At 41.3% G+C, this 13643-nt stretch overlaps 1 protein-coding gene across 1 annotated transcript in view; it reads left to right on the top strand.

The window, feature by feature from the left end:
* GK5 (glycerol kinase 5) overlaps positions 1–13643 on the top strand; it is a 33562-nt gene that overhangs the window by 1220 nt on the left and 18699 nt on the right. The window contains exons 2-3 of the mRNA XM_083739041.1: positions 10342–10435; positions 12288–12363. Of these exons, the coding sequence (XP_083595167.1) occupies positions 10342–10435; positions 12288–12363 (170 nt within the window). The remainder of the gene's footprint in view (positions 1–10341; positions 10436–12287; positions 12364–13643) is intronic.

The raw sequence follows: 13643 nt of genomic DNA, 5'->3' as shown, positions 1-13643 counted from the left end.
AGCTGAATTTGAAAGGCAGAAGCAGACTTGGGTTTGGAAAGTTTGGGATGTTTCAGAGGACTAAGCGACAAAGCTCAGAGATTCCTATTGCAGATTAATTGGTTATAGAACAGGCTGTGCACATTTTGTCTGTACATGCACCTTGGTGCTTGATGATGCAACTGTTTCCAAGTACCAGTAAGCTGACATGTTGCAATGCATGTTTACCTTCTGTCAGCATGGTCCTAGTTTACATTTATTAGTTCAAGGAACTATAGTATAGTGCTAGGATAATGACACTTTGAATGATCTGCTTTTACCAAAAGCAGCTGTGGGTAGTCAAGCTGGGTTAATGGGGAGAGGGTTTCCCTGCTGAAATTTATCACTTGATGCTGATATTTAAGGGCAAACATCAGTTGTGGGAGGGGACTTTTGATAGGAAAGTGGCACAAGGAAGAAGGTTTCTCTTCAGTGTGACCCAACTCAGATACAACTTTCTCTGAGCTGCTTTTTGTTAAATAGAGACAATTGTTAGCATGCCCTTTAAAGTATATACAGTACTTCACATAACTTATGGTGTAGTTTGGGCTTCAGCCTTGTATTATTTGCAAACTAGTTTAATTGCAACACATGTTATCATGATTAAACTTCAGTGCTTAATGACAGAAGGAAGAAACTGCGGTAATTAACTGAGTGCATTTGTTTACCTCTATGAAGGACTGGGACGCGGGTGGCGCTGTGGGTAAAACAGTGCCTAGGACTTGCTGATCGTAAGGTCGGCGGTTCGAATCCCCGCGGCGGGGTGAGCTCCCGTCGTTCGGTCCCAGCTCCTGCCCACCAAGCAGTTCGAAAGCACCCCTAAGTGCAAGTAGATAAATAGGTACCGCTTTATAGCGGGAAGGTAAACGGCGTTTCCGTGTGCGGCACTGGTGCTGGCTCACCAGTGCAGCTTCGTCACACTGACCCGGAAGTGTCTTTGGACAGCGCCGACTCCCGGCCTATAGAGTGAGATGAGCACGCAACCCTAGAGTCGGTCACGACTGGCCTGTACGGGCAGGGGTACCTTTACCTTTACTTTTACCTATGAAATATTACTTATGTCTCCATTTATTCAAAATACCTTTAAATAGTGTTGTCCTGTTCATGTTTACTCAGAAATACAGTTATTATTGCTGAATTCATTGTTGCTTAGGATTGCAGCCATGTGTGTCTATGACAAGAGGACAAAGTGCTGTGCTAGAAAATCAGGTAGCAATTCTATACATGCCTGCAACAACACACTTGAAGGAGTTTGGCCTAACACAGGTGCCCTCGACTGGAGGCTTTCTGGGTGGGTCCAGGGGGTTAATGGTTCTTTGTGGGATGGTGTGGTGCCACCTGAATGAAGAAAGCAATTATGGTAAGACCCTTCTCAAGAAGCCCCACTTGGGCCCAGAGTTTTGTGATAACTACTGTCCAGTTGCAAATATCTTCTTAGTAAACTTCTCAAGCAGGTGTGCTTAAAAGAAGCAGGCTGTCCAGCTACATTTTAGTTCAGCACCCCTTACCTGTTACTTTTAATGGGGAAGGGACAAGGGGAATGTGACTATGTTGATTCTTTTTCTTTTTAAAATATATGCTATTTGTTGTTTTTTTGAAAGGAATATGAGAACATAACACCACCACCCCCTTCACACATTTCTCCTACTCACCCCAGAACACAGATTCCTATGGGAAAATGTAATTCCAAAGTCCTAATCTTTTGTTTCCATTGTGACATTTGTGAATGTTCCAAAGATTCCTAATTTTGGACAAGAAGTTGTCAAGCTGCTGCTAAAAGAAAAGTAACTAATTCTTTGATTGTCATTTTCACTTTTAGAGCTGGTTAACAGTACTAATTTTATTTGTAATCAGAATGTTAATCAACAACATTCTTCCAAAATGGCTGTAATTAGTCACTTGCCTGCTACATATGTATAGTCGTTCTAACCTCTTTACACCCTCTCCAGCAAAGAAGAGAAATAGCTTTGTTAAGGTGACTATACCTCAAAGGTGATAATGCAGAGACATCACCTTGCAACAAAGCTCCGTATAGTTAAAGCTATGGTTTTCCTAGTAGTGATGTATGGAAGTGAGAGCTGGACCATAAAGAAGGCTGACCGCTGAAGAATTGATGCTTTTGAATTATGCAGCTGGAGGAGACTCTTGAGAATCCCATGGACTGCAAGAAGATCAAACCTATCCATTCTGAAGGAAATCAGCCCTGAGCACTCACTGGAAGTGCCTGGCGTGCTCTCGTCCATGGGGTCACGAAGAGTCGGACACGACTAAACGACTAAACAACAACAACAACTTAGTCATGTTCATTCATTTCAAAGGGTATACTCTGAGTAAATACCACACTATGTCTTTAGGACAGCTGGCCCACAGAGACAATACAGCGCAAGTAAAACTGCTCTCTGTATCAACCTGAACAGGTTAGTTTAGTAGGGTTTGTAAGCAAATGGGCCTCAATAATAATGTATGGAAACAGGTTTCTAGTCAGAAAGCCGTAGCTCAAATTAAGTTTGGGTCACAAGTGAGATTAAGGTGTCATACACCACTGCCAAGTACAAAGTTAGGGAGTTCTGCTTTTGATTGCATCTGGGGAAATGTTTCTGACCTATATAGAAGTGAGGAATGTACAGAGCAAACAAGAAATTCAACTGGTACACAATAGCTGGTTACGACACTAATCCACACAGTTCTGCTGGTGTCTTGCCCCACAGACTGGCTGAAAACAGCTAATAATATCAGGTAGGATGTTGAAAGATGACTCGGATGTATTGGATTTAGGGGGAGTAGAGACGAGATTTGGATGGCATGCCTATCTAATAGATGAAAAAGTCAAAGTGCATAAAGGCTTCCTAGGGCATATAGTTAGAAAGTCTATATATAAAATATGGGAGAAATATACAAGACTTCTAGAACCGAAAACTGCTTGGTGGACATCGCCAGCAGAAATTGTTGCAGTGAAAAAATTAAATATGAAAGAAAACTGGGCTACCTATAAAATGGTATTAAAGAAAGAAAACGGAGAATTGGAATTAAAGGATTATACAGAAATTAAAGCTCATATTAGTGATTGGTTTCAATATATTCAAATTAAGTACAGATTAGCGAAAGACAAAAAGTTAGGATTTGAAAAAGAAATATCAAAATTCGATAAATATTTAATACAAGAAAAATCAAAAAATATATCTAAATTGTATAATTTGATCTTAGAGTGGGAAACAAAGGATGAATTGGTTAAAGCATCAATGATCAACTGGGCGCAAGATATTGGGAAAAATATTATGTTTGAACAATGGGAAAAATTGTGGAAGGAAGATATGAAATTCACTATGAGTTATATATTGAAAGAAAATTATCTCAAAATGCAACACAGATGGTATTTAACACCTGAAATAATAGCAAAAATGAATAAAAATTGTAGCGATGTCTGCTGCCGATGCAACACTGGAAAAGGTACTATGATACATATATGGTGGAATTGTTTAAACATCAAACAATTTTGGGAAACAGTATATAACGAAATGAAAAAAAATGTTCAGATATTCATTTAGGAAAACAGAAGGTTTTTTATTGGGAATAGTACCAGGAAGCCTAAAGGAAGAAGACAAGACCTTATATTTATACACAACAGTAGCCGCAAGGCTATTGATTGCGAAAAACTGGAAAAGTGGTACTGTACCAACAAAGACAGAGTGGCTTGCCAAATTATTGGAGTACTACAATATATCCAAAACAATGGGAGAAATTGGAAGGATCTCAAAAGAGAAGGCAGACAGGGACTGGAAGGTGTTTAAAAGATACTTGCACAACTATATCGAAAAATCAGAACTCCTATTAGAATAAACAAGTTTCGTTTCAAATATTGGAATACTAAATAAGATGGATAACAATGTGTAATAGAAAAAGAAGTATGAAATTAGGTTAAAGGTGTGTGAAAGAAAGTAATAGAAGTGGAAAGAAATTGCAATTGAGTAGATTGGAAGTCTTAACACAAAGGGTGAGGGGTGGTGGATGGTGATGGGAATTATCTGTGGGATTGAGTGTAGGTATGTTGTATGTATGTAGGTATGTTTGTATGTATATTAATGTTGAATTATTTTAACAATAAAAGGGGGGGGGAGAAAGAAAGCCAAATGCAACCAACTTGTCTTGTACTGGACCAGAGCACGCCAGGCACTCCTGTCTTCCACTGCCTCCCGCAGTTTGGTCAAACTCATGCTGGTAGCTTCGAGAACACTGCCCAACCATCTCGTCCTCTGTCGTCCCCTTCTCCTTGTGCCCTCCATCTTTCCCAACATCAGGGTCTTTTCCAGGGAGTCTTCTCTTCTCATGAGATGGCCAAAGTATTGGAGCCTCAGCTTCACGATCTGTCCTTCCAGTGAGCACTCAGGGCTGATTTCCTTAAGAATGGATAGGTTTGATCTTCTTGCAGTCCATGGGATTCTCAAGAGTCTCCTCCAGGACCATAATTCAAAAGCATCAATTCTTCGGCAATCAGCCTTCTTTATGGTCCAGCTCTCACTTCCATACATCACTACTGGGAAAACCATGGCTTTAACTATACGGACCTTTGTTAGCAAGATGATGTCTCTGCTTTTTAAGATGCTGTCTAGGTTTGCCATCGCCTTTCTCCCAAGGAGCAGGAGTCTTTTAATTTCGTGACTGCTGTCACCATCTGCAGTGATCATGGAGCCCAAGAAAGTAAAATCTCTCACTGCCTCCATTTCTTCCCCTTCTATTTGCCTGGAGGTGATGGGCCCAGTGGCCACGATCTTCATGTTGAGCTTCAGATCATATTTTGCGCTCTCTTCTTTCACCCTCATTAAAAGGTTCTTTAATTCCTGACTAAGTTAGGCCCATTAATTTCAGTGGTTCTACTCTAAGCAAAACTTAGTCAAACATGACTATTGCTTGCCAGAATTTAACTCTTGAAACAAGGGAATTCAGACTTTTAAAGGTAAAACCTTAGTATATACAATTAAAAAAAAAAATTCTATATTGGTCTTTAAGGGTTTGCCATTGAGTGGCTTCACGTGGGCTCACTTTCTTAACTCCTGGGATTCTGTGGAAACGCTAATAATAATAATAATAATAATAATAATAATAATAATTTATTTATACCCCGCCCACCTGGCTGAGTTTCCCCAGCCACTCTGGGCGGCTCCCAATCAAGTATTAAAAACAATACAGCGTTAAATGTTAAAAACTTCCCTGAACAGGGCTGCCTAGTGTATGAATAATCAAGCTGGCACAATTGTATAGCTTTCAACAGCTGGATATCGACATCTCCTAGAAGGAAGTGTTAGTTCACATTGTTATAAGTTGGTGGGTGCAAGACTCCCTAAATTCCAGATCAAGCTATAGTTAGAATTTAATTAATGCTTCGGGGAAAGGCGGGGGAGAATTTAATTATGGCTTAGAGTGCTAGAGTTGTGCTACTCCCATGTGTGTATTGGAGCTGTGTACTAGAGCTGTGCTCTAACCCTCTCGAATTAACATGTTGTTGTTTAGTCGTTTAGTCGTGTCCGACTCTTCGTGACCCCATGGACCAGAGCACGCCAGGCACTTCTGTCTTCCACTGCCTCCCGCAGTTTGGTCAGACTCATGTTTGTAGCTTCGAAGACACTATCCAACCATCTCGTCCCCTTCTCCTTGTGCCCTCCATCTTTCCCAACATCAGGGTCTTTTCCAGGGAGTCTTCTCTTCTCATGAGGTGGCCAAAGTATTGGAGCCTCAGCTTCACGATCTGTCCTTCCAGTGAGCACTCAGGGCTGATTTCCTTAAGAATGGATAGGTTTGTTCTTCTTGCAGTCCATGGGACTCTCAAGAGTCTCCTCCAGCACCATAATTCAAAAGCATCAATTCTTCGGCGCTCTGCCTTCTTTATGGTCCAGCTCTCACTTCCATACATCACTACTGGGAAAACCATAGCTTTTACTATACGGACCTTTGTTGGCAAGGTGATGTCTCTACTTTTTAAGATGCTGTCTAGGTTGACAAAGACAACAGGAATTAACATATGTGAAGAGCTAATTAAGCCACTGGATGTGTCCACAGCTACTTAAGTCAGCACTAGCCTCCTGCATGAGCTGATAGCCCGGGGGGGGGGGGGTAAGGATTGATTAGGACACTGAAAAATCCAGGGCAAATCTTATTTGCAAATGAGTGGGCTCCTTACTTCAACTGAGAGTTAGTTTAAAAGACAATGCCAGTGTTTATATCAGAGTTTAATTAGGTTAAAGTTTAATTGCTGGAGAGTTTAATTGCAGAGTTGCAATTAGGAGTTATGCATCAGATATCGTAAGCAGCAGGCTGGAGAGAGTCAGAGATCAGTGGTTGAGAGCAGTGGTTGTGGTCTGCTTAAGCTCAAGGCTGCTGTGACTATGAGAGAAGCCTCCTGCGCTGTTGATGCTGTGAACGCCTTTGTTGTAGGCTCAGGTTGTAGATATGTGTAAATAAACCATATATCATAGAGACACTACAGTCTCCGCTGTGCCTCATTTCCCAAAAGGAAATGCCTGGATAAAGATGCCTGGAACCCCTGAAATCTCACACAGCTCCGAGATTGGAGTGGCATGTAACAATATAGTTTGCATCTCCATGCCATTTGGATTAGGTTACCTATCCACTGGCGGACCCAGATGCTCCTGGAGGGCAATTGCAGATTTGTGGATTGAATTATGTCTATTAATGATGGGACAAATGGACTGAGTTCATCCGTTATCTCATTCATCCTTACAATAATTGTATGAAACAAGTCCTTTTTATTCCTATAGCCAAGAGCACTGGGAAATCCATAAATTTTCTATTTCTGATCCTTAGTTTTTTCGCCAACTAGACAATGACTGCTCAGCTGTTGTCACAGTTGTCACATTATTGAATTCAGTAAGGGAAGCTACAGTAGGGCAAAGCTATATCTTTAAAATGCTTTGTGTGCCAGAGGTTCAGGTTCAGTCTCCAGGCAGGACTGGAAAAGCCCTTTGTCTACAACCCTGGAGACTGTTTTGCTGACAATACTGACCAATGTTCTGACTCTGTATAAGGCAGCTTCTTATGTAGCAAGAAGTGAGCATAATCTTGCATTGCTTATTGAGTTTGGCCATTGTTGACCCTCTGGCAGTGTAACCACCTTTGTACAAATTGCATCCTCCTGTCACCACCCTTCACCTCCCAGGCAATTCCAAAAGTTCCCCCAACACTCTGGAGCAGATTTGGGGCAGGGGCATAAGGACCTACAGAGCAGAGGGGGAACTGGCAAAAATTGCCTCTCTCCCTGTCCTATTGACAGAAAACTCCACAGGATTCAAGAGCCCTCTGTCAGCACAAAGGATGCCATTAGATACACTACCATTAGATACACTACTGTAACTTTAATCTTTTCTGGAATTTTTCAAGGCTTTAGCAAAAGCTGGATCTCATAAACTGTTACAGCAGACAAAGCTACACTGGAACTAATTTAATATATAGCAGTGGTCTAATATGGTATAAAAGTTTTCATAATAATTAATAGGACAGTCTGACTTTTTGTTGTTTGTAATGATTGTCAATTTGCTGGCACTTTCATATATTATTTGTATTTAATTTGATATGAAGTTATGGAATTCAGATAGAGAAAATGCCTGTAGATTTAACAGGAGTTTTTATGCTGTATTTTTATGTTGTGAACTTTCCCTTCATCTATGGGCAGTTCATCAATGTTCATCAACATTTCGTTGACATTGCTGCAATTATGACTTGATTCTCTCCTGCCTAGTCAAAAGCTTATCCAAACATCTTAATAAAGCTTTCTAACACTTTGGTGCTTTATACTCTGTTCTGAGCCAAGATAATGAAGCATTGTAAATTTGAGGGAATTGAGCCTGATCCAGATTTCTTTGCATCACCCATTGATATGCAAAAAGGATGTACGTTGGATCTTCATTCCCTAGAGAAACAAATAATAATAATAATAATTTTTATTTATACCCTACCCTCCCCAGCCAAGGCTGGGCTCAGAGCGGCTTACAAGCAATAATAAAAACAAGTTAAATGATTACAACTTAAAAACAAATACAATTTAAATACAACGCTAAAATACAGTCATTTGTATTTTACTGACATATACCGTATTTTTCGCTCTATAAGACACACTTTTCCCCTCCTAAAAAGTAAGGGGAAATGTGTGCGCGTCTTATGGAGCGAATGCAGGCTGAGCAGCTATCCCAGAAGCCAGAATAGCAAGAGGAATTGCTGCATCTCTCTTGCTTTTCTGGCTTCTGGGATTCAGATTTTTTCCCCCTTGTTTTCCTCCTCCAAAAACTAGGTGCGTTTTATGGTCTGGTGCATCTTATAGAGCGAAAAATACGGTAAGTTGCATTGAGGGTAGGAATGTTGGGGTAAGCATAATTAAAATAATCAAGATTCACTCCATGTAGAAGTTAACCAATAATCTGCATGTATAAGAATTGCGTAACTTATTTTTTTTCATTGTGGAGTGTGAACATAAAGTTTGTGTGACAACTCTGCCCAGTACATGGACTGCAAAACCCCATATCTTATGTATGTACCTATTCCACATTGATTCCCAATCGCTACAATTATCTTCTTGTAACACTGCTTTGAGTATTTTTAAACGATGCAAATTATGTAAAAGAAGCACACAGGCAGCCTTTATTGTCGGAATTTCTTGGTCTTGATGGACCTCCCAGTGGCTTTTGTTAGTATTGTGATCACATTATCCTTCTGTCTCTACTGGGCTTTGAATTCTGGTCCTTCTTGGAGAGCCATTCACAAAAAGTAGTGCTAGGAGAGTTCAGTTCCACCCCACAGTCTCTGGCTAGTGGGGTGCCTCGGAGTTCCATCTTATTCTCAATGCTCTTCCAACAGTCTACAGTGGTGCCTCGCAAGACGAAAATAATCCGTTCCGCGAGTCTCTTCGTCTAGCGGTTTTTTCGTCTTGCGAAGCAACCCGATTAGCGGATTAGCGCTATTAGCGGCTTAGCAGCTATTAAAGGCTTAGCGGCTTAGCGGCTAAAAGGCTATTAGCAGCTTAGCGGCTTAGAAAAAGGGGGGGGGGAGCAAAAAAAAATCGCAAGACGTTTTCGTCTTGCGAAGCAAGCCCATAGGGAAATTCGTATTGCGAAGCGCATCGAAAAACGGAAAACCCTTTCGTCTAGCGGGTTTTTCGTCTTGCGAGGCGTTCGTCTTGCGGGGCACCACTGTACATTAAACTGCTGAGAGAAGTCTAGCTGAATATTTGGGCTGCACTGCCAATCAGCATACTGATGAGACACTGCTCCAACCTTCTTTTCCACCTACAAATTCCAGTGATACTATAGAACTCATGAACAGGTGCCTGGATACAGTTTTAGGATGGATGAAGGAAAACAAGCTGAAACTTATTGCAGATAAAACAGAGGCCCTGTGCTGTGGGAGATCTATCAATGAGGACAGAAGAGGTAAACTCAGTATACCTAAAGGAGCGTCTCCACCTCCCATCGTTCAGCCCGGACGCTGAGGTCCAGCGCTGAGAGCCTTCTGGTGGTTCCCTCACTGCGAGAAGCCAAGTTACTTCTGAGGCAGAGGGCCTTCTCGGTAGTGGCGCCCGCCCTGTGGAACCGCCCTCCCATCAGATGTCAAGGAAATAAACAACTATCTGACTTTTAGAAGACATCTGAAGGCAGCCCTGTATAGGGAAGTTTTTTAATGTTTGATGTTTTATTCTGTTTTTAATGTTCTGTTGAAAGCTGCCCAGAGTGGCTGGGTAGAAATAATAAATTATTAAATTATTATTATTATTATTATTATTATTATTATTATTACACTGGTCTTAGGTGGGGTTACACAAGGACTAGGTATGGCGCTTGGGAGTGCTCTTGAATCCATTGCTGTCTACCAAGGCACAGATAGCTGCAGTGGCCCAGAATTCATTCTACCACCTCAGGCTGGTAGGGTAGCTGCAGCCCTGTCCAGATTGGCATGGCCTTGGCTTGGTCATTCATGGTCTGGTTACCTCCAAAGCAAACTACAACACTGTGCTTTCTGTGTTGTTGTCTCTGAAGACAACTTGGAAACACCAGCTAGTGCAAAATACAGCCACCAGGATACTAATGAGCTCCAGAAGGTCTAAATGTGTTGTATCACTTTTGTGCCATTTTCAATGGCAATCAATACATTTTGGAGCCTAATTCAAAGTGCTATTAACTTTTTAGGCCATAAATGGTTTGGGGCCAGATTATCTCAATGTACCGCTGCACCTATATGGCCTTTCCCATAGTGTAAGTTCCTCAAGACCACTAACATTTGTGGCTTTGGGTCTGATTGCTTGGTAATTATGTTTTTTGTTAATAGGTGGAAGTTGTTCAGCCTCGGCCAGGTTGGGTTGAACTGGATCCTGAAAGACTGTGGCTACAATTTGTTCGTGTGGTTAAAGAGGCAGTTCAAGGTAACCATGAAACTCAACATTAGCTGCTCTTCCAAAACCTGTGACCTTATGTAGATGGAGATAGCTTGGCTACAAGTACCCTCACTCTGGTAACCTCCTGCTTAGACTATTGCAGGGTGTCATATGTGACTCTGTCAATGGCCTGGAAGTTGCCATGGCTCCAGAATTGGGCCACAACAGTATTTACTTGGAAGTCTGCTGATGCTTGTGCTTTGTCTGCATTCCAGACCCAAAGTGCAGGGTTTAACCTTTTAAAACCCAAAATGGCTCATGACCAGGTTTACCGAAAGAACACTCATCCTATATTAACATTAAGATGGGATATAACATTGAAACCCATTTAATGTGCTTGTATACCCCACATGAGGGACACGGGTGGCGCTGTGGGTTAAACCACAGAGCCTAGGGCTTGCCCATCAGAAGGTCGGCGGTTCTAATCCCCGTGACGGGGTGAGCTCCCGTTGCTCAGTCCCTGCTCCTGCCAACCTAGCAGTTGAAAAGCATGTCAAAGTGCAAGTAGATAAATAGGTACCGCTCCGGTGGGAAAGTAAATGGCATTTCTGTGTGCTGCTCTGGTTCTCCAGAAGCGGCTTAGTCATGCTGGCCACATGACCTGGAAGCTGTACGCCAGCTCCCTCGGCCAGTAAAGCGAGATGAGCGCCGCAACCCCAGAGTCGGTCATGACTGGACCTAATGGTCAGGGGTCCCTATACCTTTATCTTTATACCCCACATTGTTACCTTGTGATGCATGCCAGTTAATTTGGACCACATATTAGAGTATCTCAACAAAAATTGTGGGATCACCACCTTGAGGAACTACTAGAAATTATTATTATTATTATTATTATTATTATTATTATTATTACTACTACTACTATTATTAATGCATGCCCCACCCATCTGGGCAGCTTCCAGTGCATATAAAAACATAATAAAATGTCAAGCATTAAAAACTACCTGATACAGATGTATTCTAAAAGTTGTGTAGTTCTTTGTCTCCTTGATATCTGATGGGAGGACATTCCATACAGAGGGCACCACTGCCAATAAGGCCCTAATTGACTCCCACCACTTGGTGATTGCACAACTCATCATCTCCATTTTAGGACCACATGAAGAGGGACTTCCAAGTAAGGGGAGGATCCTGGCCCAATCAGAGTCCCCCCTCATGGGAAGTATCTCTGCACATCTACATTGGTGCATGTGTAGAGCCTCTTTGCATGTATTCTGAATGTGTGGGTGGTGAGGTGGTGGTCACCAGCCACATGGGGAAGTTGTCTGAGCCCTATAAATTGAGTTCAGAGGGAGACATATTCATCCCTTTTAGTAAAGGAACACGCTCTCCCTTGAGACTTGCCAAAACTAAGCAACTTTTACTGCTCAAGGCTGAAGAACATTTAATGAGATGAAATCTTATTCTGCTTTTCTGGAAGCTATGGTTTTGCACAGCCTTCCTGATCCCTTACTTACAAATATAAATATCTGTGTTCTCTAATGCTCATATAACTTTGTTAGGACATTCTGCTACAGGTCCATGCTACTAAAATTCAAAGCTGTGTGTGCACAGTATCTCTTCCTACTGCCAAAGAAGCAAGCATTTTTATTTATTTTTTGAAGTTTTGCACATGACTCTCCCCAACACTCTGCGTGTTCTTTGAATCACATGTCCAAGACTGTTTCAGTGGCCATATTGTTCAGCTGAATGAACAGCTGGCTTTTGTTAAGTTGCTGAATAAAGTGGAATGAAATTCTTTATGAATGAGTATGGGTGAATAGCTTCTGATACTAAGGCTACATTACAGCAGTTGTTTCATAAAGTTCACTGCTCAGTGTTCAAATTTTTCTTTTAGCTGCTGGAGTGAAAATGAATCAAATTTCTGCCCTTGGACTCTCGACACAGCGAGGAACTTTCATTACGTGGAACAAGTATGTAGAGACCATGCTGGTTATAATAGATGTTTGTAACCCTCAAAGACAAGCTTGCAAATGTGTTTGTTTTTAGATGTGGCTGTAGTTATGCTGTGAAGCAGAAGTAGCTGCTCCTAAGTGTGTGTATGTATGTGTCTATCTGTCTTTGCATCAAATGTTCCTTCAGGGTTGAGAAGCAAGGAGTCCTTACCCGCCCTTTCATTTTTGGATGACATTTATTTCAAAAGGCAGTTTTAAAAGGTTGACCATCACCTACAGTGATGGTCTGACATTATTCTGTCAGTCAATCTCTTAAAGACATGAACTGTTTCTAAATATGCTGTCTAATTTGCCACTTAATATGCAGATACAGAAGGTGGCAAATTGTAGGTTCCTCCCCCTGAAAAAAACAAAACAAGAGCAGGTAGCCTTGGAATGTTGTGGTTGAGAGAAAGCACCTCAGCCAACCTAAAGGTGACTGTTAGGACATCTTTGCTGTATTCTACACAGTCTCTCACTTGCTGGGCTCTGTAGAACTTCTGCCTGATGGGAACTGATGGGAGCAAAGCGCAGTACTGCTTCCTCATTGCTCTTAAAATGTGACATCAACCACCCTCAAGATGTTTTCACCAGATAGGCTTTTTTGCTTGGAATACAAAAATAAGGAGGAAAAAATGGCAGGGACTTCTGTTCTGTGTGCCCAACTTCTTCTTACTACCCATACAGTTTGAGTTTGGTAACTGCTCAGTCTAACTTTATGTGTGGGTTATAACTGTCAGAAGGGGTATAGCAATAGGTGCATTCAGTCTTTTAAACTGTAAAGTGAGTAAATCTTGCAGAAGTCTGATTATGTTCCAGGAACATAGTGTGCGTTGCTTCAGAGACTTTAAAAATTAAGCTGACTTGGATGGTTTTGAAAAGAGGTTAAATTTCTTTAGAGCAAATAAAGCATCTGATTCTCTGTGATCAAATAAGTAGCTTAAACTTCTTATTCTCTATGCATGCAAGCGCAGCACAGCATACAGCATTAAAGCTCATTTTTTAAAAAAAAATTAGATTTATGGGGAGAGAGGGGTTTGTTTGTGCTTTTTCGTTCCTGTTTTTATTAGGTATTTTATTTCGTGTTTTGTGTTTACACCTGTGTTTTTATATTGTGAACTGTCCTGAGATCTACGGCTGAAGGGCAGTGTACAAATATAATGAATTTAAAAATATACAGTGGTACCTCAGGTTAAGTACTTAATTTGTTCCAGAGGTCCGTTCTTAACCTGAAACTGTTCTTAACCTGAAGCACACCA

Source organism: Podarcis gaigeae, assembly GCF_964106915.1.
Source record: "Podarcis gaigeae genome assembly, chromosome: 5".
NCBI classification, from domain to species: domain Eukaryota; kingdom Metazoa; phylum Chordata; class Lepidosauria; order Squamata; family Lacertidae; genus Podarcis; species Podarcis gaigeae.
Note: the sequence above shows the minus strand (reverse complement) of the source record. Positions and strands in the feature narration are given on the sequence as shown.